Source organism: Lucilia sericata, unplaced genomic scaffold (genome assembly GCF_015586225.1).
Source record: "Lucilia sericata isolate MDLA Ls3-8-SP2 unplaced genomic scaffold, ASM1558622v1 Contig000006F_arrow, whole genome shotgun sequence".
Lineage (NCBI taxonomy): Eukaryota > Metazoa > Arthropoda > Insecta > Diptera > Calliphoridae > Lucilia > Lucilia sericata.
Genome location: NW_023994047.1, coordinates 1,520,500 through 1,546,668, shown reverse-complemented (window position 1 = coordinate 1,546,668; position 26,169 = coordinate 1,520,500). Strand labels below are relative to the sequence as shown.

At 31.0% G+C, this 26,169-nt stretch overlaps 2 protein-coding genes and 1 long non-coding RNA gene across 9 annotated transcripts in view; 2 read left to right on the top strand and 1 right to left on the bottom strand.

The window, feature by feature from the left end:
• Positions 1 to 26,169, top strand: part of LOC119602260 — a 56,011-nt gene that overhangs the window by 15,724 nt on the left and 14,118 nt on the right. The gene's annotated exons all lie outside the window — the stretch shown is intronic.
• LOC119602156 (coiled-coil domain-containing protein CG32809) lies at positions 1,334 to 25,173 on the bottom strand. Of its 7 annotated transcripts, none has more exons than XM_037953521.1 (21): positions 24,983 to 25,173; positions 23,648 to 24,036; positions 23,449 to 23,502; positions 23,139 to 23,263; positions 22,796 to 22,825; positions 22,558 to 22,729; positions 22,125 to 22,471; positions 21,993 to 22,055; positions 13,515 to 13,602; positions 13,068 to 13,160; positions 12,716 to 12,830; positions 12,555 to 12,650; positions 11,359 to 11,522; positions 10,996 to 11,061; positions 10,778 to 10,861; positions 10,265 to 10,327; positions 9,695 to 10,154; positions 9,450 to 9,632; positions 9,232 to 9,325; positions 4,347 to 4,469; positions 1,334 to 4,291 (listed from the first exon to the last, which is right to left on the bottom strand). In XM_037953521.1, the coding sequence occupies exons 2-21, from the start codon at positions 23,760 to 23,762 to the stop codon at positions 3,314 to 3,316; spliced, it is 3,513 nt and encodes a 1,170-aa protein (XP_037809449.1). In that variant the 5' UTR covers positions 23,763 to 24,036; positions 24,983 to 25,173; the 3' UTR covers positions 1,334 to 3,313. The 7 variants fall into 7 exon arrangements, with proteins under 7 accessions (XP_037809449.1, XP_037809474.1, XP_037809457.1 ...); XM_037953546.1 differs by having other exon boundaries at positions 22,621 to 22,729; XM_037953529.1 differs by lacking the exon at positions 24,983 to 25,173 and adding an exon at positions 24,946 to 24,970.
• On the top strand, positions 14,816 to 21,940 carry LOC119602218. The gene is made up of 6 exons (XM_037953608.1): positions 14,816 to 15,499; positions 15,581 to 15,728; positions 19,458 to 19,551; positions 19,910 to 20,030; positions 20,664 to 20,885; positions 20,948 to 21,940. Exons 1-6 carry the CDS (start codon positions 15,155 to 15,157, stop codon positions 21,677 to 21,679), a joined length of 1,662 nt encoding a protein of 553 aa, XP_037809536.1. The 5' UTR covers positions 14,816 to 15,154; the 3' UTR covers positions 21,680 to 21,940.

Sequence of the window (26,169 nt, the reverse complement as noted above, 5' to 3'; positions counted from 1 at the left end):
ACCACTCGCTCCTGGAAGGAACTATGACTTTGAAAACTCTATCAAAATCTATGTGTGGGGTAATATAATCGGATGGTTCATTTAATGTTGGAGGTAATTGGTAATTAAAATGTCCATATGTTCTTGATTTCCAACTTCCGGATGAGTTAAGCCTCTAGACGCCATATAATGCAGATCTATAGGTAGGATGTGCAATATAGTGTTCAGAGCTTTTGAAGGACTAGTTCTTAGAGCACCTGTTATCCCAACGCATGCTGATATATGAACTTTGTATAGCTGATTTATAACAAATTTCTTCTTAGTTGAAGTCCACCATACAAGAGATCCATATAAGTAAAGAATAGAACATATTATAGCTATGTACATCCATTTAACTATGTTGGGACTAAGTCCCCATTTCATTCCAAATATCTTACGATAGGTATAGTAGGCAACCTTTGCCTTCTTGACTCTATGCTGGAGGTTGTACTTTTTCAATATCAAATATTTCTGATGCCCAAATACTTTTCTTACGGGACCTTTTCTAACATACATAATTTCTCATAAAATTATTTTGCCATTTCTTTTAAATTTATTAACAATATTTTAGTATAATAAATAATTCCCAGGGCAAAATCATAAAGGAATATTGCTGCTTCTCATATTTCAATCATAATTTGTGTAGTATTTTTTCTCTGGCTGTTAAAACCCCCTGCCGAATGGTCAATAAAGCATAAAATATTCAAAATAAAACCCAAAAAAAAAAATAATGTAAAGAAATTTGTATAAATTTTTATACAGATTTATTTTATTTCTCATAAATGTCCTGTTAAGGAATTTCATAAATAATGAATTTTTGTCCTGTCTTTCGCTTTGACAGCTAATTAGTTGTTGTTTACATACACTCGACGTTATTTGTATTTGTGTGTAGCTGAGAGAGTGTGTGTTTGTGTCAATGGGAAAGAAAATTTTTATGTTCGTCAATTTAAAATGCAAATTTTCTTATGTAAGTAACCCTCATCAGTTTTTTTGTTGTTTTTGATTTAAAAGAGGGTTCAGCCGGGATTATTTTCCATAATTTTATTTTGTTTTTTTGAAGAAAATTTGCTACAATTTATTGGTATCGAATACACACAATTTAATTTTGTAGTGAAAATAAAGGAAAACGTTTTAATTGAAGCCATTATGATGATTAGGATTGTAAGGATGTCATTTAAATATTCTAAGACTTTGACAAGAGTTTTTTTTAAAGTTTCCTTTTTCTTTTGTTTCCTTTAAGTTTGTCAACCTTTTTTTGTGATTATTTTCGTTGTTAAATTAAATTAAAAACACATTTAAATTTCAATCGTTGTGAATGATATTTTTCTTTATTGTAATACATAATTTGATTAAGTATGTTTTTCAGATGTTTTTTCCCTTTTATTTTTTTCCTTTTGGTGCCCTTTTAAAGGCTTTTTATTTTTTTCGTCCTATTGAAGGATGTTTTCCTTACTTAAGTGCTCTTAGCCAAAAATCATATTCTATCATTTGTTTTTTTTTTCTTTTTCTTTTATAACATTTCTTTGGTTTTTTAATATATTTATTTTTTTTTTGGTTTTTAATACATTTGAGCATTTTTTTAACAAAATTTATACTAAATAAAATTTAAAAATATGTTTAAAAAAATTATCTTATAAGTGATTTTAAAAAATGAGCTAAAGAAATTATTTTATTTGTTTTTTTTTTAATTTAATTTTAAATATAATGTAATACATATGTTTAAAAACTCATAGTTATTTCCTTTGAGTTTTGAAAGTGTTTATAAATTGCTAGTTGTTTTTGTTTTTTTCATTTCTTGGGGAGTTTTTGGGTAGTGTATGTATAAATGTTTGCTGGGTTATTTGTAAGAGATGTGTTCAAAAGTAGTGATAGTAGGTTAAAGTGCAAGAGTTTCTGTTTATGATTTCTTTTTAAATCGCAAATATGTTTGTATGTTTAAGTATACAAATGTATAATTTGTTTATATTTTCTTTCTTTCTTTTTTTGTTTAAATAGTGTGTAAGTATGTTTGTTTTTTATGTAAAGTGAGAAAATGTAGAATTATAATTTTTTTTAATAACTTTTTTTTTTATAATTTTGATTGAAATAATTTTTTAAATATAATTATGTTCGAGATAAATGTATGTATGTAGGTTTGTTTGTATAAGCCATTTATTGATTTGTTTTTCATTGTATAATTATTTAATTTAATTTAATGTTTTTTTTTAAATTTTTATTATTTGTTAATGCATGAGATATTGTATAGTACTATCAGTCTCACTTCCCGTGCCTAAATAAGTTTTTTTTTTTTATTTTATTCATTTAATATTTTGGTTTTTATAAAATAATTTTTACTAATATGTTTTATACTTTTGTTAAAATATATAAATATTTTGTTGGTTTTAATTGTTTTTTTGTTAAATAAATTTCAAATCCTATTTGGGGTTTTCCTTATAATGTTTGATTTGTTTATTAGGGATTTAGTCAAGTGGGGGGTTTATGAGGGGGAGGTTGTTGTCATTTTTCAAATGTAAATGGAAAAATGTTTCATTGTATTATACGTTCAGTTTGACTTTAATTTATATATTTTTTTAATTCTTTTAAATTTTATGTTCATTTTTTTATATTCAAAAAACTGAGTGCACAATATGTTAACTTTCATATATTAATAGTGTGTAAATAATGAAATTGTTTTTTTTTTATTTTTTTTTAATTTCAAATATAAAATAAATAATGCAACATTTTAGTCTAGCTTTAAAGTTGAATCCCCCTAATAATCCCTTATTCATTATGTTTCTTATCATTCTAATTCTAGACAAAATATCCAAAATACTTGAAATTGTTTTTTAATTGTTTAAAAATTGAAATAAAAAAAATTTAACTACTATAAACTGAGTTCCTTGATATTCATCTAGAAACGCAGTGTTTATTTTTAACTATCGTTTATCTAAATTGTTCATACTCATTCTGATTACAATTACTGATTCAATTATTAAGTATTTTAACTTTTTTTTTGTTGCTTTTTCCATTGTCTTAAAAAGTGTTTTATTTTTGACAAAATGTGCACTTATTCTAGTGGTAAATAAAAAGTTGAAAAATAAATAAAATTTAAATTTAAATCAACAACAAATTGTTACAATTACATGAATGTGTATGTATGTATGTGTTTTGAATGTCCATGTCATTTAATGTCTGGTTTGCTACATTTTTATTTTCCGTGTTCAAATTTTCTTTTTAACATTTTTACCATGTCGCTGTGCAAATTATGATTTCAAATATCAATGGCCGTTTCATTCCAGGTTAGTTTTGCTTTATGTTAAAGTATTTCAGTTTCGTAGACCTGTTTCGTAGTTGTTGAATTAGTGGTTGGATTACCTCCACTACCACCACCGCCATTGGTGTTGTTCAGTTTCATATTCGCTAATTTGTCGTTGGCATTTCGATTATTGACCAGTTCGTTAGAGGATGTTGATGATGCAGATGATATACTGTTGATATTGACGGTATTGCCAGATGAATCGTTTGTATTTATTGTTAGATTGAGTTTTTGCTGTATATTTGATTCACTGCCCATTTTTTTCAGCGACTGTTGACTGTTGGGATCTAAGTTTGTGGCCGAACCAGTTGACATATCAACTGAGGGCATTTTGCTCATTTGTTGCAAGCGTTGATACTGTTCTTGTAACATTTTCTGCTTTTTTAACAGTTCTTGATGACGCATTTCTAAAGCAACTTGTCGTTGCACATTATCGTTGCCAGATTCGTTGCCGCTAGAGTTTTCCCCACCGCTGTCAACGGCCACATTTAAGGAAGAGTCCTTGGGTTCGATTTCATTGACTGTGGGCATTGGTTGTGGGACATTGGGACTTGTAGGGCTGGCTAGGGGACTGCGAGAACTAGTCCTTGGTGGTGGTGGTGGGGGTATACGCTTGCCTCCCACCTTCATTATCAATTCAGCATTGCGTTCTGGTACCGGTGGTTTGGCAATATTGCGCATTATGGGTATTGGCACAATGTCACTTTCACATTGAGTGGGCATCGAGTGTAGGCGCCTCAGGCTGGAGACGTTGGTGGCCGTTATCAAGGGAACTGTTATGGGAGTCATGTTATTTTGATTATTCAATGCAATATTATTGAATTGTTGTTGCAATTCGCTGACACTATTAGAGGCCATTAAGAGGGGTGGAGTGCCGGCCTCAGTTTGATTATATAGACGTGCCTGGGAAATTTGAGTGGTAACAGTGCTTTGTACCATGGCGGTACTATCATCAGAAGTGGAATCATCGGGTCTTATCTGCAAAAGTATATTTATAGAAAATCTATAACTTTTGGTAACACATAATACTAACCTCATTGTTTTGTATTAGAGGCTTTGAAAAGGTTTTCAATTCATCTAACAAAGCATCGAGTGCGTTTTCTGGTGGGGCTCCCCCGCCGACAGCGAACGTCCCCATCCTGGGTTGTGGGATTGGCTAATGAATAAAAGTTGTATATATTACATTTATTAAGAAATTACCTTCAGATATTTTGAAGTATAACTTGAAATAGTTTTTTTTTTTCAAAACATTAATAAAACATTATAAAGAAGAACATTGATTTAAAAATTTTTGTTATTAAAAGATTCGTATTTAGAGTTAATTGCAGATTTACTACAGTGATTTTGCATTTTGGAAGCTTTTGCTATAAGAATTTCAAACATTCATTTTTATACCCACCATCAAAAAAGATGGGGGGTATATTGATTTTGTCATTCCGTTTGTAACACATCGAAATATTGCTCATAGACCCATAAAAGTATATATATTCCGGGTCCTTATTAAATTCTAAGACGATCTAGCCATGTCCGTCCGTCTGTCCGTCTGTCCGTCCGTCCGTCCGTCCGTCCGTCTGTCCGTCTGTCCGTCTGTCTGTTGAAATCACGATAGGGACCACACGAGAGGAGCTAGGCAGTTGAAATTTTGCATAAATATTCTCTATTGTTAAGGTTTGTTTGGTATTGAAAATGGGCAATATCGGTCCACTTTTTCGGATAGCCCCCATACAAGTGGACCTCCAAAAAACAGCTTCAACGGGCATAACTGCTTCAGAAGTACAAGTATAGCGATGAAATTCGACATAAATAAGTTCCATATGAGCCAAAATCTTTCTACCAAATTTTTTCAGGATCGGCCCATAAATGACCCTACCCCCATATAAGGTCCCCTTCTGAAAATGACTTTAACACTCATTACTGGCCACAAAATGCAAGTATAGCGATGAAATTCGACATAAATAAGTTTCATGTGAGCCAAAATCTTTTTACCAAATTTTTTGAGGATCGGTCCATAATTGACCCTACCCCTCATATAAGGTCCCCTTTAGAAAATTACTTTAACACTCATTACTGGTCCAAAAATGCGAGTATAGCGATGAAATTCGGTATAAATAAGTTTCTTACGAATCGAAATCGCTCTACGAATTTTTTTTTTAAGATCGGCCCATAAATGACCCTACCCCCCATATAAGGTCCCCTTCTGAAAATGACTTTAACGCTCATTATTGGCTAAAAAATACGAATATAGCAATAAAATTTTACACAATTAAGTTCCTCGCGAGCCAAAATCTTTTTAATAACTTTAATATGGATAGGTCCATAATTGGCCCTTCTCCCCCTATTGGGTCCACTTCAGGAAATAGCTTTAACGCTCATTACTGTCTTAAAAATAAGAGTAAAGCGATGAAATGCTACACACGTAAGTTTCTTACGAGCCAAAATCTCGGTACCAATTTTTTTTTTGGATCGGCCCATAAATGACCCTTCCCCCATATAAGGCCCCCTCTGCAAATAACTATACTGCTCATTACTGGCTTAAAAATATTAATGTAGTGACGAAAATTGACGCACATAAGTTTAATGCGTGCCAAAATCTCTCCACTAAATTTAGGGAGGATCGGTCCATAATTTACCCTACCGCTCATACAAGGTCCCCTTTAGAAAATTTCTTAAACGATCATTACTGGCTTAAAAATATGAGTTATGAAATACGGTTATGAAATTCGCTCCGAATTTCATGCGGAATGTGTCGGTAATTCACCCTACCCCCCATATAAGCCACTTTATAAAATTACATGAACGCTAATTGCCGGCATAAAAATGCGAGAACACCGAATGTAAACAAGTTTTATATGAACCAAAATCAGTCTACAAAAAGTTATGAGGATAGGTCAACAATTGACCATACACCACATATGAGATCCTCTTTAGAAAATTTGATGAAGAAAACTCTGATAATTACAAGTACAGTACAAAATATTAAAAATTAATATTTTGTTAGTTCAAAAGAGCTCGGTCCATAATTGTCTTAAGCTATATTCCAAACATCACCCTGATGTTTATATGGGAGCATTCCTTTTACGGCATACGGTTTGATGGTGGGTATATGAGATTCGGCACAGCCGAATATAACACTCTTACTTGTTTTATTTCAGTTTATTAAGTTTAAAGCTTTATAGTTCAATCATAAATAAAAAATTATAGTAATAAATTAGTAATAAATTAAAAACAATAAACAAATAGTTAATTAACAATCATATTGAAAATAAAATTGAATAAAAAGCTTTTTAGTTTTTGTAATTCTATGCAAATTTACATGCATTTTTCAAATGTTTATTAGATTTTTTTTACAAACTGAATTAGAATGATCAAAGTAATGGATGATAATAAAGAAATGAAAGAGAGGAACTGAAAATATTTCTTTATGATAGTTTGAAAAATAAAACACCTCATGATAAAACACGCTTCTTTATTTAGGCGTTCATTTAAAAACCATTAAACATTTATTTCTTTCAGTGCATAGAAATTGATAAGATGTTTGTTTAACCCTTAAGTGGTATTATTTATTCAAAATTTTAGAATAAAAGAGTATAAAACAAAAACTATTTTAAATTCTTAAATAGAACATTTAAACAGATAGACTTGGTCAGATGAAAAAATATGTATTAAGAGCTTGTTTGTCTGCCAGTAAATATTTGCCATTTGACCTCAACTATCCTCTTTATAGTAAATTAAATTAATCGAAAATTTTAAAAACTGTTTAATGGTTTTTTCGTAAACTTTTTAACACCTTTTTGTTAGCTTTTTATGATTTTGTTTATTATTTTATTGTAATTTTTTCTTTTTGTTTCTCAAGAAAACTTCACCGACTAAACATCAATACTATAGTCTTATGGACTGGCCAATTTTCAAGTTACATTTAAACATATACAGACAACAAAAAAAAAAAAACAGAAGAAGAGTTATAGACAATTATGATTAAATTACGAGACATCAACATTTAGTTATAGATTCTAACAACTAATTAATGGACACATCTGAAATGATATTATGAAAAGATGAATGTGATCTACAATTGAATAATATGATGAGGAGGGGACAAGATAGAGAAAAGAGTATCCTATGGCGGGCGATATTTGATGTTTCAGTAATGTGAATATGAATAATGGTCATATGGTCAACATATAAAATAAATTCATAGTTTTAGTTACAAAAAAAATACAAACATTAATTCGAAATTAATGAAATTAAAATTGTACATAAAAAAATTTACAAAAATTTCAAATACTGTGTGAGTTTTCAAAGTCAACCAACAATACATTAAGACAAAGAAAATGTTGTTTGCACATAAAGTTAAATTAAACATTTCATGTTTATTTTTTTGGGTAAAATTAAAAATGTTAACTAAAAAAATAGTTTGTAAAAGGAAAAGTAAAAACAAAATCAAAAACTAATAATAATAAAAAACATTAACAAGCGTTAAAAATATTAAAGAAAAGAGTTGGTAGTAATTAATTGATTGTTTTTTTTTTTTTTGCTTTCAAATATTTTACATTATTGTAACATCAACCTAAATATTTTTCATTTTTTAGTTTTAGTTTAGATTTTTTTTTAATTTTTTTTGTAAAAAAAAGTTTGATAGTTTAGTTAAGATAGCATTAAAAAAAGTTTTGTCTAAGTTTTGAGTAAATGTTTTTTTTTTGTAAATATAACAAATAAAATGGTGTGTAACAATTAAAAAAAAACGATAGTACTGTTTAAGGGTTAATTGATATTTATTCTTTGTTAAAAAGTTTAAAAAGGGATCATTACTCAGTGATTGCCTCTTTGAAGTTTGAACTCCAGCGCCAGTTAAACTACGCATTACACCAACAACAAGAAACACAAGAAAAAGCAAAAATAAAAAAGAGAGGAGACCATTTTAAAAGTAAAGTTGATACAACTTTAAAACTTGAAAAACAAAAACTTTAGTTTTAATGAAAATCAAACGAAAAATACTCAATTTAATGGTTTTCTTTTTATTTTTTTTTGATATTTTTTGTTTTTGGTTCAATACTATTTATTGATTTAGTTTTCCCATTGAAAAAGTTTCTATTTTTCAATATTTTTGTTAATGTAATTATAAAATGTCTTTAAATGTTGGAGCACCGATTCCGTTCATTGATTTGTTTAATGATTGACTACTCGATTTAGTTTATTCGTTTAAAACTTTTTGTAATTTGTATAGTTTTTGCTCAGTTTTGGTTTGGTTTGTTAAAGTTATTTATTTTGTTTTATTTTTGGGTGAATCGGTGAAGCGTTTCTTTGAAACTACAATTAACCTAAATTCACCAATTAACTTAGATTTTCTCATTCATTTTAGTTAGAATTACTTAGTTTTGCTTTTGTAAATCAAGAAGAAAAAAATGTATGATTAGAAATAAAAAATTATAAGTTTTGTTAATTCAGCCAATTGCAAAATAGGTATAATTTAAATTCAAATTAAATTACAACTGAAACAAGAAGAATCAATTTAGTTGGTTAAAAAGAACGAAAACATTAAAATAATTTTATATACACACAATTTCTAATTTAAATAGTTTTATATTTTTAGGGAAGGGGGAAGAATTTTTTAATTTTTTTAATATTTTAGTGTTCTACTTTAACTCAATTGAAAAAGAAACAACGTAAATCAACTTAAAAGTATTCAAATTACAACTGAATGTGAACTTTATAGTTTTGTTTTTTTTTTTACTAATTTGTTTTTAACTATAATTTTTTTAAATTTTATTTAAAGTATGCAAAAATCAAATTAAACTTTATGATATAATATTGATCTTGATATTCTTTTATATATGTAATTTTTATTATAATTTGAAGCAACTAAAGTGAAGTGCCTTTAAAATTATGGGAGTTTGATGGAACAAGTAGAGTCCACTTACCTTATCGGCCACAGATACATCAGCAGAACGGGGAGGATCTTCATTTGTCTGGGGTTCTGTTGGTGGCAATCTTTGTTCTTGTACGCTGGCCAATCTGTATTAAAAAACATTAGTAATTAGCATTTATAAATTTATAAAAAATCGTTAAATAACTATTGAATAATGAGATTTAAAATCGATTCTTTGGAGGAAACTTTGGTCATAAACAAAATATTTACCTTTTTAATGTCACCAAAGTGCCGGTTAGCTTTTTGCATCTTCTCAAAGCCGATTCCAAACGATCGGGTTCTTCTTTTAGGAACTTTTCTTCTCGCACAACTTTTTCCATTTCGCTGGATAGAATACAACGTAATCCATTGGACAATGCCGGAAATTTCATTTTTAATTCGGCTACAGTTTTACTGCAAACAAAATATAGCTTAATCATCAACAGTTTGGATGCATGTGTTAAATTTAGACCCACCTGGCTCTACTTAGTACCAAAGCCATGTCTTCTACAGCAGTCATATTAACTCTGGTCCTTCGATTTATTACTTCTCCTCTTAGACTCTCGACGGAGGACTCCAAATCGCTTAGGTCTTTTTCTAAACGTATAACTTCCTGTTTATACAACTCTTCTTCGCGTGATATGCGTGTAGCGTCTTGATCCTGATGACCCCATATACTGCCACTACTCGCCAATAAAGTGGCACGTATGCGCATAAAAGTGCTTTTGATATCTTCTCGCACTGCTACAGCTTGAGCCTGCGAAAGGCGTCGCAGAGTGCGCACTTCGGTACGCAAATCTTTGGCTTTTTTCTGTAGACCTCTAAGGTGATTATAGACTTCTGGGGCTAATGCTATATCGGCTCGATAATTGTTGTGAGCCGTTTGGGCCAATACCATTGGTTTGGGAGGTGGTGGTGGTTTAAGGCGGTCACGTTCTAAATAATATTACAGATATGCATATTGAAAGCATTTCGTTGTCAATAAAACATTAAAATTAAGAGTGTTGCAAAGTGCTCAGATATCAAAATCCTTGTTCTTAACTTACCTTGTGAAGAGGTTCTTGGCAAAGTGGAGGATTTGATGGCTGGTTTTGTGGGTTTTGTATCAGCTTTTTTAATTTATACAAATATTTAGATACAAAAATAGAGTTGTCATTAGTTCTTCGTTTAAGCAATTTTGAATTAAATTTATAACAACATGCAGAAGACCTATATAGTTTTTAACATTAAATAATATTTGAGAAGTTCAAAAAGAATGAAAGACCTTTTAGAGGTCTGCCCTATTCACAAAATGTTATTCATTTCTAAAACGAGTGGTTTCGAAGTGAAAAACCATTTTTCAGAATAGCGCTGAAATAGTTTGAAAATGTTTATTACTTTACGACTACGAGTTTATTTTTGTATACTACATAGGAAATATAACTCTGGTGTTAGTAAATAAGAAATAGTTAATTATTACAGCATAAATAGCTTTGATATAAAGTTACAAATTTATTTCTATAATTCTAATAAAAGGATTCTTAACTAAACATAACATGCAAGTGAAATATTTTATTTACCGGCATGTTGAGGACTATGCGATTTTGGTATACCCTGTATATCGTCACTAAAGGAGACACTTTTTTCAAAAGATACCGATTTTTCTGAAAACAAATTGTTTGAAGTACAAAATATTTTTGTTGAAACTCTTTTATGATTTTCATATGAAATGTTTGCCAACAATAAAGTAAAAGGTAACAGTAAAACTACAAATGAAAAGAGGAAAAATAATACTTACGACAGGCATTTTTGCCCAATTTGGGAGCCTTTTCTCTAACATAAAGATCTTCTCCAGAACCGTTTACTAAAAACACAAAAAATGTGTAAAAGTACAAATGTGTGTTTCTTTTTCTTACAGTGTACTGTGATTTTAAAGGTGAAATTAAAAACAAAAAGTTACAACAAAATAATAATAATAATAGCAATAAAATGAAATATAAAACAATAAACGCATAATTACTAAATGATGGTGTGGTTGGCAAAATGTTTTGCAAACAAAAAACAAATAAAAGCTTGGCATGAAGTGTGAATTATTGTTATTATTCCATTACGACAGACAACTTGTACTTGCAATTTGAAAATGTTAAATTGTTTAACATACCATGACATTGTGTGGGTACTACCAAATAATTGGGATCCAATGTTGGCACTGGTATGGGAGCGATTTGTGGATTCTGATTTACCAAAGCCTTTTGCACTAAACCAGTTAAATTAGCCAGTTGACGTTCCATATGTTCTACTCGTATGCGATGTAGATCTTCCGGTCTGAAAAAGTACAACAACAACAACACAATGAATTAATAAAATTAAAAGTATTTCTTGTCATAGTACTTGGGGTTTTTTGTAAAATTCACAGTTTTAATTTACACTAGAGTAATTTTTAAAACATTCATGCTCTGTTTGCTCAATTATTGCACAAATTTTTATACTTTTCTAGACTTCTTAATTGAAAAGGAAAGATTTTTGTATTTAGTTGACAATTGTACAGAAGAGTGAAAACATTTTCTTCTTTCAACTTAATAAAATGTCCTATTGCAATGGTAAATAGCTTTATAAAACGAATCTGCTATAATTGTTCTCCTAGAGATTACTAATCGAAAATTCCTTTAGCTTTTGACTCTTCTTTATTTGGAAATTGTTTAACGGATTTAAGTGTATCCGAACTATTGACATTGAAACATTCCATGCAGAGTTTACAGCATACAGAGGAATTAGTTAAAGAACGTTATTCAAATCCTCAGGATATACAATGTCCAGAAACGTCCGAAGAAAAGTGTGAAAAACCGGCCACCATGGCATTGGTAGCAGAGCAAAGGTGAGAAGTTTCCATACATACTACACAAAAAATTATTAAAGTTATTAATCTAATAGAGGCTACGCAGTTTCACATCCAAATTATGAATCCTGGCAATATGAAGAAAAACCTTCCAAATTGCAAACTCTGTTTCACATAAGTGTTACTGCCTTGGCTTTCCTATCATTTGGTGGTTACTTGTTGTGTCTGATAGTTCAATCTATAAAAAGCAAAGGTATATTTCCACACATAACGGAATGAACATCTAAAAATGTGTGTTTTCTAGGTACCACATATTTTCATACTGCTGCTACAACTATGGCCACAACTACCGGCACGAGGCGTATTAAAATTTATAGAAGAAGTCGGCGATCATCATTACCGCCCATGGAAGCTACACAAAATTATAACTACTATGATCAGTATAATAGTTATAATAACAATAATCCTTATCAATATTATCAAAGAAAGTACAGTGAATATGTATAAGTGTTAATACATACCTAGTAGGATCATATAATTGATTGGTCCGAGGCATACGACCGGGACCCATTTTCATACCATACAAAGCATATTGATCTTCAGTCATGGTTACGTCTCTGTAATTATACAAAATAATTATTATTATTACAAAAGCAAGTGCTAAACTTTTGTCTAAACTTACGCTTGTTCTTCATCTATAATGGGTGCTATCACCGGTCCTCTGGTACCATATTGACTGTAATAGGGTTCTTCATAACTACCGCGTGTTGAACGTTCCGGCGAACTAGTATAACCATCTATAAAATTTATTTATTTAGTTTTCAAATGAATTTGTTGAGAATGTTTGTCTACGAATTTAAACAAATAAAATTAACAAAAACAAAAAAACTACAACAATTTTCAATTTATACAGATAAAATATAGAGAAAAGCTACAGAATTTGTTTGACTTTTTTGTGGATTCCGAAAAAAAACAAAGAAAACCAATTCGTTTGTGGTAAAGTTGTGTCTGTAATTGGCATTTTGTTTAAGTACCTGGTATACTGTATAACTGATCCGGGGGATAAGGAAACAAGGGTTCCATGCTACCCCTGGAGTTGGGCGTTCTTAAAGGTTTCAATGGCGTTCCTATGTCATATATATAGTATATCATATATTTATATTTCAATCAATCACATACACATTACATTAGTTACAATAAAACTTAGATTTCAAATAAATAAATACAACAAAAGATACCTTAGGAATTGGAATTGGGGATTCCAGAAGAGAACTAACTAAATAAAAACTCAAAACATTACAAAGTAAAAGGAGTAGGAGCTTTAAAAGGGAAGTTAACAAGTCAAATTCAAAACTTAAACATGCTATTTTTGTACAATATTTGTTAAGATTAGTTTATTTTAAATAAATTACAGGACAACATTTGGAAAGTATTTAAATATTGGATGTAATAACGATAATATCAGTTGCATAGTAACTTACCCATTGTCATCTTATTGCGATCGGTATACATTCCACGTGGCAATGTTTGGGAGCCACCCACGTAATAAGGGGCTTGTTGTTTGCCAATCTGCAAGTCATGAAAATAATTAAGTTTATTTTTTTTTTTGCCAAATGGTTGAATGTACTTTGTATGAGTTGCAGGTAGGTGCATTAAATATGGTATAAGTACAAGTATGCACTTAAAATGGTAATTTGGTCTAAATGTATGGTAATGTGTATATGTGTTTATTGGTACCAAGCATTCAACATTTTCTTGGCATTTGACCAAGTTTATGTTTTTTTTTTTTCTAGAGAGCAAAAAAATATCTTAAATATTCATGGTTTTTTAATTGCAAACAATTTCACTTTTTATGAGGTATTTTATATAGCACCTTATTTGTTACGACCACAGTATTATCGGGAATAAACGATACAAAAAAAATGAGTTTGTTTATTAATACATTGATTATGGATTTTCTGAATATATAGAACTTGGGCCTTGTTTTTCAGAATGTCAAAAGTTTATATAGACGAATAAATATATTTCAGATTTTAAAATTTTTCGTACAATTCCCAATATACGATGTTTTTCCATGATTAAATAAATTTCACTTTTTGTTTAAACTATTTACATGATTAATTTTTGCATATTCAACTAGATTTCATAAAACTAGCTTAAAAACTACTACTGGTATATAAGTATTTTCACTTGAAAGAATTAATTGCACAATTTTGCATTAACTTAAGCCAGATTAAATTGAAAAGAGAGGGAGCGACATACAATATCCGTTGGTTACTGGGGTTTCCTATGACACACAATCCAGTTTAAATAATAATTTTATTCAAAAACAGACAAGTTCGTACAATGTTTAAGAGACTAGTTGATTGAAAATTTATTAGTGGGATTTAAAAACTATAAAAATCTATCAAACAACAATCAATACGACAACAAAGACTATAAAAAGATCAAAAGAAAAGCTATTTATGAATGAACGTATGAATGACTTAAATCGCTGGTATTGTTGTAATCAGTAGAGAGTTGTTAAGCCAAAAACAATAAATAAATGAATAAATGTTCAGACAATGCTTAACACCTTTTGTTAACAACATTTTTTTGTTTTCTATAGTTAACAATCTTTACCACGAATGAAAAACTAAATATTTCCACATTTTAAGACTAATAATAGTAGTAGTATAAAGCTCTTTGACTTGCACTTAAATACAATTTAAGACAGCTTAAATGCTTTTGTTCATTACTGTTTAGATTGTTAAGCAAAAAGCTTTTTACATTTTTCCATTTCATTAAAAGCTTCGATGTAGCTGTTTTTATTAAACATTTGATTGAAAACAAACATAGATGTTATTGCGCATGCGCGTATGCACCACAACGTTTTTAAGACTTTTTATGGTAGTTGAGTGTGAACCATCGCGGCATCCAGACGCTTATAACTTGAAAGCAAAAACAAACTTTTATCTGCAACTAAAATAAAACCGTTACTAAAAATAAGTATAAAAAAGTAATTACAAAGTAAAAAGTAAACTAAACCTTCATTCAAATTACTACTTCAAGTGGTTGTGGTTGTTTGTTTGTGTTAATTAATAGTGGTTTTGAATTTAAAAACAAACTGGATTAAACCATAATGAGATCTGTGTGGTTGCTGCTTTTGCTTAGTGGTCAAACTGCTCTTAGCCATGCTTGGAAACCTATAGTGGGCCAGGCGCCAGCTAATGCGGCAATAACAGGCTCCAAGGCAACATCAACAGCATTTACAAGTTCATTTAGTCTGCAACAATCACATCCCGAATTTGGTAGCAAAATTTCATATGTGTCGGACAGTGATACTAAGGAAGTGCAACAGCCATTAGCTGCTGAATTATTGGCGGTAAAAAGTAATTACAAAACCCCCATAGCGGTGCCACCAGTACCAAGTAGTATTAATTTTGGTGATGCTAGATTTGGTTACAAGCCCACAGGCTACGAAGAGGTAGGCTTCAAAAATATTGCTAATTGCTGCCAAGTGTACCTTCGGTTTGTGTAATATTTTGGTTTTTTTGTGTGTTTAAAGGATCAATGTTCTGTGAAAAAATATGCCTTTAATCAAGATGGTGTAGTACGTTACGAAAATAAAATACCGGAACTGTCGCAATTTACGATTTGCTTTTGGATGCGTTTTACCAATCACAGTGGCGATCATGTCATTTTAACTTATTCAAGTAAGTGCAATTAAATAACACAATTACCTGCACTATAATTAAAAACAAATATTTTTGTCAGTGTTTCCAAACATTTTTTCCTATAAAAACATATTTTTGTATTATGCGCCACCAAACAATGAGACATTTGTCTTTACATTGTTAAAAATAAACTTTTCAATAGTTTTATTGATACACATTAAATGTAGGTCAAATTCATATTTATGTTATTAATGATATGCAAACATTTATTTAAAGATTATTTTTTTATTTATAATGACAACTAACAAAAGAAAACAATGAATCTAAAGATAAAATGTTTGCAATTTTGAAACATTACTTGTTGCTTTAAAGGGTGTACTGTAGAGTATTTGGCAAACTCTGCCTATCATTCGTGTTTGTCTGTCTGTTTCAATGGGTTATTTTAAGAGTCAAGATTAATGTGTTGTAATCATTGTTTCGAGAAATGTCTATTACATCAAGTTGAAAGTGTTTTTGAGCCATCTTTCCGTTGTGCAAGAGTAATCTTTGACAGTAAAGAGTTTGGTTGCTTCAGCAACAAAATAATAATAAATATCAAAAATAACAAAAACAAAAAAGTGAAAGGAAGCAAACTTCCTGCTGATCATAAACACTAAAGACACCTAAACCCCATCCATAGTTTATTATGATGCTGATGCTAGAAAAAAGAGATTTGTCAAGTTTGGCACAAAGAGGCGGAGGTCTGCACATGTACAGACTTTTTTCTTTACAAAATTTTCAAACATTTTTATTACCTAAAACACAAAACAGTTATCTTCATACGTGCATGTGTGTCAATATGAGTTTTTAAGTACTCGTATATACATACATACATACATATGAGTGTTTGAATTAATGTTTAAGTGAACGAGAGATGCCAAAATTTCAGAAACACTAAACGTAGTTAATGGTCAATTTCAAGTTAACATATTATTGTTATTAATGTTGTGGTACATTGTCTACCATTCATGTACGTAGCTTTATATTACATAAGTGAAAACTTGGTTTCGATTTCGGTTTAGCCTAGTCCAACCAGACAGCCAAGCCAGCCAGCCAGCCTCAACCGGCTTAAGTTTGTGGTAAAAAAATAATAACAAAATACATAAATTACCATGGCTAAGCGTGTTTGTAATTTTGTATATAGCCAGTCATAAAGAAAATCTGCAACAATTGACACGTTTTATTTTCTATCTCTGTCGACAGAGTAGTGAAGCACAAATGGAGTTTAAGAGAAAAAAACTCAATTAGTGGGTTAATAACACAAGCATGCTTGCCTCCTCACTACATAGATGAAGACGCAAGCGCAGACACAGACGCATGATACACAATCTGGCCCACTTTGAAATTAAATTTAGCAATTAATCACACAGCTATTGCAACAATGTGAATAAATTATTACAATTGTAAATTAAAAGCTCAGCAGCATTATTACATATTAATTATACTTGCATTACATCCATTGTAGACATTTTAAAAATGCATCAAAAAACCTTCAATCATTAAAAGAAATACTTCAATAATATCATACAAGTATATTAGGGCTGGTTATATAAAGATATAAGATTTGACTTCAATTGATATCAGTGTTTATTGATAAAAATTTACTCTCACTTTTTTACAACAATGACAAACGATTTTTTCAAAAGGCTATTCACTCAAATTGACAGTGACAAAATGCGAAATCTGATTATAATTTTTTCAATAAAAGGAAAAAATGGAACATTATTTAATGTGCAGTTGTGATTACAGTATGACCATCTCTTCTATATTTCTGCTAAATAATTCATAAAGTGATCAATATACTATCTATATATATATAAAATGAATGTGTGTTTATTTGTTTGTGGGTTTGTTTGTTTGAAGTCTATAGACGGGTAAACGGCTGGACCGATTTTCTTGAAATTTTAACAGTACCTTCTTGTATATCTGGAAGGAACTCTAGGCTACTTTTTACTTTTAAAATTTCAAGTAGGCGAGGTGCCACGCATACTTATTAAATAACTATTGAATGTATCTTGGAAACTGGTACAATTAGAGTTCTCAAATTTTGCACGGACAACTTTGACATCTATAAGAATATTTTTGGACAAAATGGACGGAATGACTATAGTGGGCGTGGCATATTAAGAAAATATTAAATCAGTATATCTCGGAAAATGTAACAGTTAGAGCCCTCAAATTTGGTAGGAGCCACATAAGTCTCAATATGATTAGCTACGATAAAAATTTGGCGGACTAGCAGCAGGGGGCGTAGCACCACCCATATTAATTAAATACACAAATTCGTTTATATTGGAAACTATTAGAGTTAAAAGCTTAAAATTTTGCACGAAGAACTTTAGCAACCATGTAAATATTTTGGGTAATAAATTGGCGGACTACCAATGGGGGGAGCACCTCTCATATGAATTAAATACAACAAAATATTTTACCTAAGAAACTAATAGAGCTAGGTTCCTTAAATTTTTCAAAAAGGACTTTCATATTATCACATGGGTGGCTTGAAACCCCCATAAGAATTATATAGAAAAAATTGTATTTCTGAGATACTGTAGAAGCTGGAATCTTCAAATTTTACATGAAGAACTTTGACGTTCATGTGAACATTTTTTATTGGGGGGATTGGCCCCTCCCATATGAATTAAATTCGGAAAAATGGACTGAGCTTGGTACCTCCCACATAAATCCTATCAAAGCCACTTTCATTATGAATATTTAAGTCAAAATGGGCGAACTAAAAATAAGAGGAGTGGCATCTCTCTCATGAATTAACCACAAAATTCGTATATTTGTCACGGGAAATATTAAAATGAGCCATTTGGAAGAAAATTGCCGGGCGGTGCATGGTATACTACCTTTATGAATTAAAAACATTGGGGAAACTGAAGGATCTAGAATCCTTAAATTTTGTACAACCAACTTAGACATCCATGTTAACATTTGGCGGTTTAGCAATAGGGGAGTGACACCTACCATATAAAATACAAAAATTCGTACATCTGGGAAACTATTAGAGCTAGAACCCTCAAATTTTGCTTGAACAACTTTGACAATCATGTTGAACATTTTGTAATATATTAGTGGATAAATAATATGTTAAGGGTAGCGAAGCACACTGTGTACTATATATTAGAGTTATTAGACCAGACCATAACAAAAACTTTAATACACGAATATGCTTTATTCCGGGAGTAAAAGTTCTTTCCAATTATTTATATAAAATTAGCACTTTTAAACCTAAAAAAGTATTTTTTGGTAAATGTTGGTACTATTTTAAAATTCCAATTTCCCGCTGATAATTATTTAAAACAAACGAGTTTCCTGTGTCTTAAGAGTGCCTTCTTATCACAACTTTGTGCCAAAATTACAAGTTTCTTTTACGGACAAAATGTTAAAATTAGTAACTATCACTTGGGAACCAATCATGTGCTTAATGCTACGAGAGTTATCATTCTTTTGGGATTCCATAAAAAACAGTAATACAACCGAAAAAGCGTATAATTATCACACAGTTTATAAAATTTGAATAGCGCTGCAGATCGAGGTCGTTATTAATAGTTATATATATAATCCTTGGCATTTAATTGAAAAGACGTTCAATAAACGTTTCCCATGATATTTGAAAATATGTTTTTATTATTAAATGATTGACACTTGCATGAAGTGTTTTTTTTTCTTTTTGGGTGTTAAATAATACAAAAATAATTAATTATTGTTTGTTTTGATTAGCTGAGGACGAACATAGAGATTTTCAATTTTGGGTTGCGAATGCAAAAAATTCCAGTTTTTTATCGATGGCTATAAAAGGTCAACAAATGTATAGGTATGTATTGAATTCAATAAATATTTATTGCAACATCATGTTTAGGCGTATTGTAAGTACTGCATGTAGCTATGCACATACATACATACATTTTTTAAGTATCTATGTATGAACAGATTTACAAGTACCTACATGCAATTTCAATTTAAAATTTTGTTAACACACCAACAACATTTTATACATCAAAATCTAAAAATACTTAATTTTAACAACAATCATCAATCAATAGATCAATAATAATTCATTTCTAACAAACTATGTATTTTTTAAAATATTATTAAGTATGTACGTATTTGTGTTAACTTTTTTTTTCGTGACCCTTGTTTTTGTGCCATTAAATATGTTTGTTGTTATATAGACTGAATTATCCATTGAGGGTTCGTCAATGGCATCACACTTGTACCTCATGGAATGGTAAAACGGGTGAATGGCAAGTTTGGTTAAAAGCAGAACGTATTGGACGTGGTTTCCACAATGCCGTAAGTTTTTTTCTTTTTATTCAATTTCTTCCCCAATTCAAAGTAATATGGTAAATTATTGTTGGCTTTAATTAATGAATAACCATTGCTTTGATAAAAAAAATTAAACTCCTTTCACTATTTAGCAAAATAAAAAAAATATTATTTGGCAATGTTTTCAATACATATTTCCATGAATTATGTATTAAATCATAAATAATAAACAAAATTGCAAAATAATCTTATTTATAAAGTTTTCTATAAACTGTGCAAATAAATAATAATGTGTAACATAGTAAAAGTAATGGCATATTAAAGCTTAACGATTATATGATCAATTGAAAATAAATTATTATAAAGTAAACCTTTATATGTTTATATTATATATTTTTCATGAAATCTTTTTTAAAATAAAGGTGGCAAAATCTATAGTGATACCTAATTAACATAAAACTTTTTAACAAAAGCCTTAAACCAAACAATATAATATAAATTTTAAAATTTATGGTGGTTTGCTACAGGTCTTGCTTTTGATCATTTATGGACACTATTTATAGCCCACGCAATATTACATATTAAATTAAATGTTAAATGACTTATTAAACTACTAACCGAGTTGCGAACATGTTATAATTTTCTTTTTATACTCTTTAGCTGGTGGGTCATAAAATTCCAGCCGGTGGTAAACTATATTCAGGTGGTACTTCTGTTACTGGTAAAATTTGTGATGGCTTACACTTTGAGGTCACTTTAGTGCAAATATATCGTGTAGCATTAAGTGCCGGTAAAGCTCATCGCGATCACAAACATCATCACGCACATCATTTCGATCATGAAGGTCAAGAAATACAACTCACCACTAAAGCTCCACCACCAGTAAGTTATTGATTCAAGCTGTTCAATTAAGAACCAACATTTCAATGCGATTTTATTTAAAGATAAATCGACCTCAACCAATGCATACTCTACTGGCTAATGGACAAATACCTACACGAGTAAGGATAAATCTAGCTCAACCTAACCAAGCTGATGCAGCTGCGGCGACATCAATTAATCAGGCAGCTCAACAGGGTTTAACCATACACACGAACTTTGTCAATGGTCAAATTAATGTGGGTTCTCGTTTAGTGGCCCAGCAACTTATAGGACTTAATCACAAATTGGCCACGGCACCACAAACAACACAAACTATTAACAGACAACCCGTTTATGATCCTGCTAATCCTTCAAATGTGCAATTTGTAGATGAAACCGAGACACGCATACTCTTCAAACGTCATGCCGTCAGCTCTGGAACAAAACCAGACAGTGCTAATAAAGATGAGGATAAAACTCTGAAAAAACGTGGTTTAGTATTTTTGGAGGATGGCAGTATAGTGAATGATCCTTTGGTGGGAAACGGTGCCGGAGAGTTCAAATACGATGGCTTGGCCGAATTTGGAGGACAACAGTTTAAGCATGACTTAAGTGGCAAAAGTAATATCGAGGATGAAATAATGGAACACGATCGTGAACCAGCCGAAGAAGAAGTTAAGGCTGTTATGTCCTATTGTGATGCCTGCGAAGTAGAACCATTCCAAGGTGCCATAGTATTTGCTTGGAAGGAAGCCCATGAAAAACTGGATAATGTTTTGAAGGGCTACAGTGTAGGCGGCTGCGGCCAATTCTAGATTCATTTTAGTATAAACATAATTTTAGTACAAGTAGTTAATTATGAAATCTGTTTATTTGTAGTTGTATTATAAAAGCAAGCAGTTTTATTGTGTTTTTGTTTTAGCCACTAGTCAGGGAACGCACAGTGTTTTAGTTAAAAGAATGTTCGTCGGTCTTTTCAAAATAAATGACTCAGAGGGTTTATATCTATACATTCTTATCCATGTAATATGTATATGCAATAAATTCATATAAACATAATTATTTAATAAATTTTTAAGCAAAAATAATATTGTATTTTTTTTTTTCTAAAGAACAGCCCCAACTTACCTTGGATTTATGAATGTGTTGATTTTTATAATCCGAATCGAATTCCGGTTCACTGAAGTAACTCTGCAAGTGAAATAAATAAAACAGTGATTATATATATCGGTTTATTGAAAATATAAAATACAAAAATACCTGATCCTGATCCCAGTGCTGAGTATTGGTTTGTGGCAATGGTTGTGGTATACCGGGACCTCCTGGTAGTATTTGAGGTGGTGCTGCTACTTCAGTAGATTCGAAGAGACGCAAGACCGAACGATCCCTTATCTCCCGTAAATGAGAGCGCACATCTTCCAGTTCATAGAACATATCCTTGCTGGCATCATGTATGTAAATTTTAACATTGGGACCCTCTAGGTATGCCATGGTTAACTGGCGAGGAAACGAACGTACAAATAGAGCTCGTACAGTGTCAATCGAAGTAATTTCATTTGGCAATAGAGCTCTCTTTGTCTCCGAACGATATTGCAAGAAAACCAAACCTGTGCGAGAACAGAAAGAGAACAAAATTTCAACTTATTCACCTCTGTTGAAATTCGGAAGAGGGATAGTGTGTGTGACACCATACCTAGAGGTCTTTCTAAGGTTTTCGAGGGTGTACGCACAACGGGTAACGAAGAACGTTGCTTACCACCACGTCTAAAACCCGTACTGGCTGTCTCCACTTCAGACATAATACCCGGATCATCATCAAACAAAGGTCCTTGATTAATTGGCACATATCCGCGATTAGGTTGCATCTAAAACAAATAGAAGAATAGATTCCATAATATGTTATGGACTTTCAAAAAGTTTCCAATACTAACCTTCTTGTTTTTCTGAGCGCGAGTACCCATCTAAAAGAAAATATGCATTAACTAAGTTGTTTGAAATTAAATTTGTGAAACCAAAGAAAAAAACTTCTGAGACAGAGGTTCATTGTTACATTTAAAATTTTCCTTTTAGAAATTAGGTTGTTTAATAAGTCAAATTAAATTAAAAGATAACCTAGCCTAAGGGAAATGTCCCGAGAAAATTGTGTATGTCAAAACTTAATATAAAGATTGTATGTATTCTTATAGTAAAGTCCAAAGTATGTCGAGTGTAAATATTTTTTGTTTATCAAAAAAAAAAAAAAAAAAAAAAAAACGAATAAATTGAAATACATACTTCCAAGTCCAAAGCCTTTTGTGACTGCTGCTGCAAATTCTGTTGATTGGTATAAGCGAGCATATCACCACCTAACGTATGTCTACGCGGATCCTCTCTTCGCATTCCACGTCTTCGTTCCTCGCCTAAAGATATAGAAAAATAAAAACTTAACAACTTAAAATTGTACAAAGAAAGCGTTATAATTTTATACAATTCCCCAGCCACCAACGCGTAAGTGACGGTAGCGGGGAAGTGGAAGTTAATACAAACAATACAATATTTAAACACTTTACAAATTTTGTATTTCTATGGAAAAACTAATATTTACCTTGTTCATTGCTCTGCATATGACCAGATTTCATATCATTTTGCCAGTTCTCATCTAAAAGTGACGAATAGCGAGCAGCCACCACAAAATAAACATTAGACGAAGGAAGTTTAATGAACATTTTCAATTGCGCTTTCGTTGAAAACAAAGCAAAAACACAAGTACTGAAAATATAATGTGCGAACATATATTTACTTACCGCCTTCGCGTCCTTTGCGTTTCTTTTTGGAACTACTGCTGCTGCTGCTACCTCCACCACTGCTGTTTGTAGGGTTCGGTGAACTTTTATCTTTGCTTTTCCAACGTATTAACATTTTAACGAAGAGACCAGGCTAAAGCCTAAACACTGGGATATTTTTACTTTTTTTCTAGGGAACGTTTAAATGTACGAGTACTTTTGGTGATTGTGTGAGGTTTTTGTGTGAAGAATTCGAAGGGGGAGTTGGGGCGAACTTTCTCTTCCTTCTTTATTTCAGTGAATGTTTTTGTCAGGACAAAAAAGGATTGTTGGTTTCTTGTGTTTAAAAGTAAAATAAATATTTGATGTGCAGCACATACTTAAACATGATGACTGTGCTCATGCATGGACTGTATGATGAAAAGGAAAAATAAACGAAAAACGAAATACATGTTGGGATAAAAAGTCATGAATATTTGATAAATTCTTCTTAAGTTTAAATTTCCGTAAAAAGTACATAATATAGTTGAGTGATTTTTTTTTTTTTTATTTTTTGTTTTTATAGATATTCGGTTGGAGCAGGGGTTTCAATTGAAACACCTACTGGCCACAACGCGCATGTCTTTGTTACACATATGAAATTTTAAAACATTTAAAAAGACCTAGCTAGTGAGGAGCCAAGGGAGCTCTGCACTGTTTGTTTATGTTTTAAAATTCAAGCAAATTTTGCCGGTAGGAATAAAAATATCACGTGCAAATTGCAAAACAAAATAGAGATGAAAGAGTCACAAACAAATCATCTCCAGAGAGAGAGAGTTTCATTTCGACCAGACATCTCTTTTCTAACAAAGAGAGAAACTACTGAGGTGAATTACTCAAAAGTTGAGTAAGGTTATTAACACACAGTACCTCTAAAACTGCTGATTAGAGGTAGTTACTCTCAAACTTTTTTACCAAATTCCGAGGATTTTCCGTAGTAGACCTTAGGCGTTTTAAGGTTTCGAAGTAACTGTGTTACTTTTTAATGCTAAAGTTGAAGTCAATTATATATTTTTTTCCACAGCACCACTTGTGGTTGATTGTAACAAAGAAATTCCTTTGGAAAAGGTTTACATTTTTTCATCTGCTTTACAACAAACATATACAGCTATAGGTATTTTGTAATGCGAAGCTGTATTCCTTTATTTCTTAGAAAAAAATAATTATTTACGCAGATTAACACAATATTTAGCCACTAAATTGCTAATTATTTCAATACTTGAATTTAATTTTTAACACTTTGTTTCATATTTCTGGAATAAACTGCTGTGTATACATACATATATGCATATTTGATTTTCTTATAGAGTAACACACCTTTTTCTTTGGATAAAATTAATTAATTTTCTTGGTTATATTTCTTTGTTTTATTGTGAATTTGTTTTAAATTTAATTTTTTACTTTAATTTGTTTTAAAATTGATTATTTTTATATATATCAAGTATGAATTGAATTTTTTACACAAAAAATATTATTTTGTTTGAGCTGTCTATGACCGCTTGGTAAAACCGTTCGATACTTTTTAAATGCCTTTGAATTTCGTGTATATCATAGAAGAGTTTCCGCCCTAAATGTTGTGATGAATATTTAAAGCGCCTGCGTTGGCTCTGAAAGCAAAACAAATTGACGGTAATCCACCTTTAAGCCAAATGTAACTGAAAAGAAACAGTTTTGAAAGCGTTGTTAAAATCAGTGTCGCCACATGTGGGGATTTGTCCCCGAATTGGGTATTTCATGTTGTATATGGGTAATTTTTAAATATTTCGAACAGGTTTTTTATCTGGCTCTCTTCGGTTTCGAGAAATTCAAACCCACACTTATTATGTTATATTGCGCCATATATGTTTCATTTAACGGTAAACCACCTTTAAGCCAATCGTATCTGAAAAACAGTTTTGAAAGCGTTGTTAAAATATATAAATAGTTTGACTAATGTGTTGGCCCTCTATATGTGAAAACTTAACATGATATATTATTTAGCTGAGACGCAAACCTCAGTAGTTCTACGTTATCAAGTTGAATAAGAATTTCCCCGTAGTGGTGAAATTGTACAATCTCAACTTAGGTGAATTGTGTGTATCTGTATAGTTGTTTATAACTCGCTGATGTTTTTTTAGGTCGTTTAGTGGTTGCGCTGTCTAGACGTTTGGGTAGGTTTTTCGCTTAATCACAGTGTCAAAGGGTTCGACTCCTCTTAATGTAGTCGTCTTCCCGTTAGATTTTCCCAATTACCTTTTCTGTGTAAACAGACATTATTCCTCGTTCATTTCCGCCACACGCCACTTGCTTTACAATGCATTTGGAACGTTGCCAGGAACTAGAAGGAAGATTATATAAAGTCTCTGAAGGAAGCTAAGTCAGACGTTGCATTACTTGTGCCTAGTCGCTTAGTGCCAATCGAGATGAGATACATACAACAACTTTTTTATTTTAAAGAAAACTTATTTTTTTTTTAAATTTTAGAGCAGATTATTTATTGTTTGGTAAAATTAGCACAGTTTATA

Coding starts and splice junctions, on each gene's coding strand:
- LOC119602218 (XM_037953608.1), top strand. CDS start 15,155: ATGAGATCTGTGTGGTTGCTGCTTTTGCTTAGTGGTCAAACTGCTCTT. Junction 15,500..15,580: donor AGCCCACAGGCTACGAAGAG/GTAGGCTTCAAA, acceptor GTGTGTTTAAAG/GATCAATGTTCTGTGAAAAA. Junction 20,886..20,947: donor CCACTAAAGCTCCACCACCA/GTAAGTTATTGA, acceptor TTTTATTTAAAG/ATAAATCGACCTCAACCAAT.
- LOC119602156 (XM_037953521.1), bottom strand. CDS start 23,762: ATGTTAATACGTTGGAAAAGCAAAGATAAAAGTTCACCGAACCCTACA. Junction 22,730..22,795: donor GCGCTCAGAAAAACAAGAAG/GTTAGTATTGGA, acceptor TATTTGTTTTAG/ATGCAACCTAATCGCGGATA. Junction 13,603..21,992: donor AACACATTCATAAATCCAAG/GTAAGTTGGGGC, acceptor CATGACTTGCAG/ATTGGCAAACAACAAGCCCC.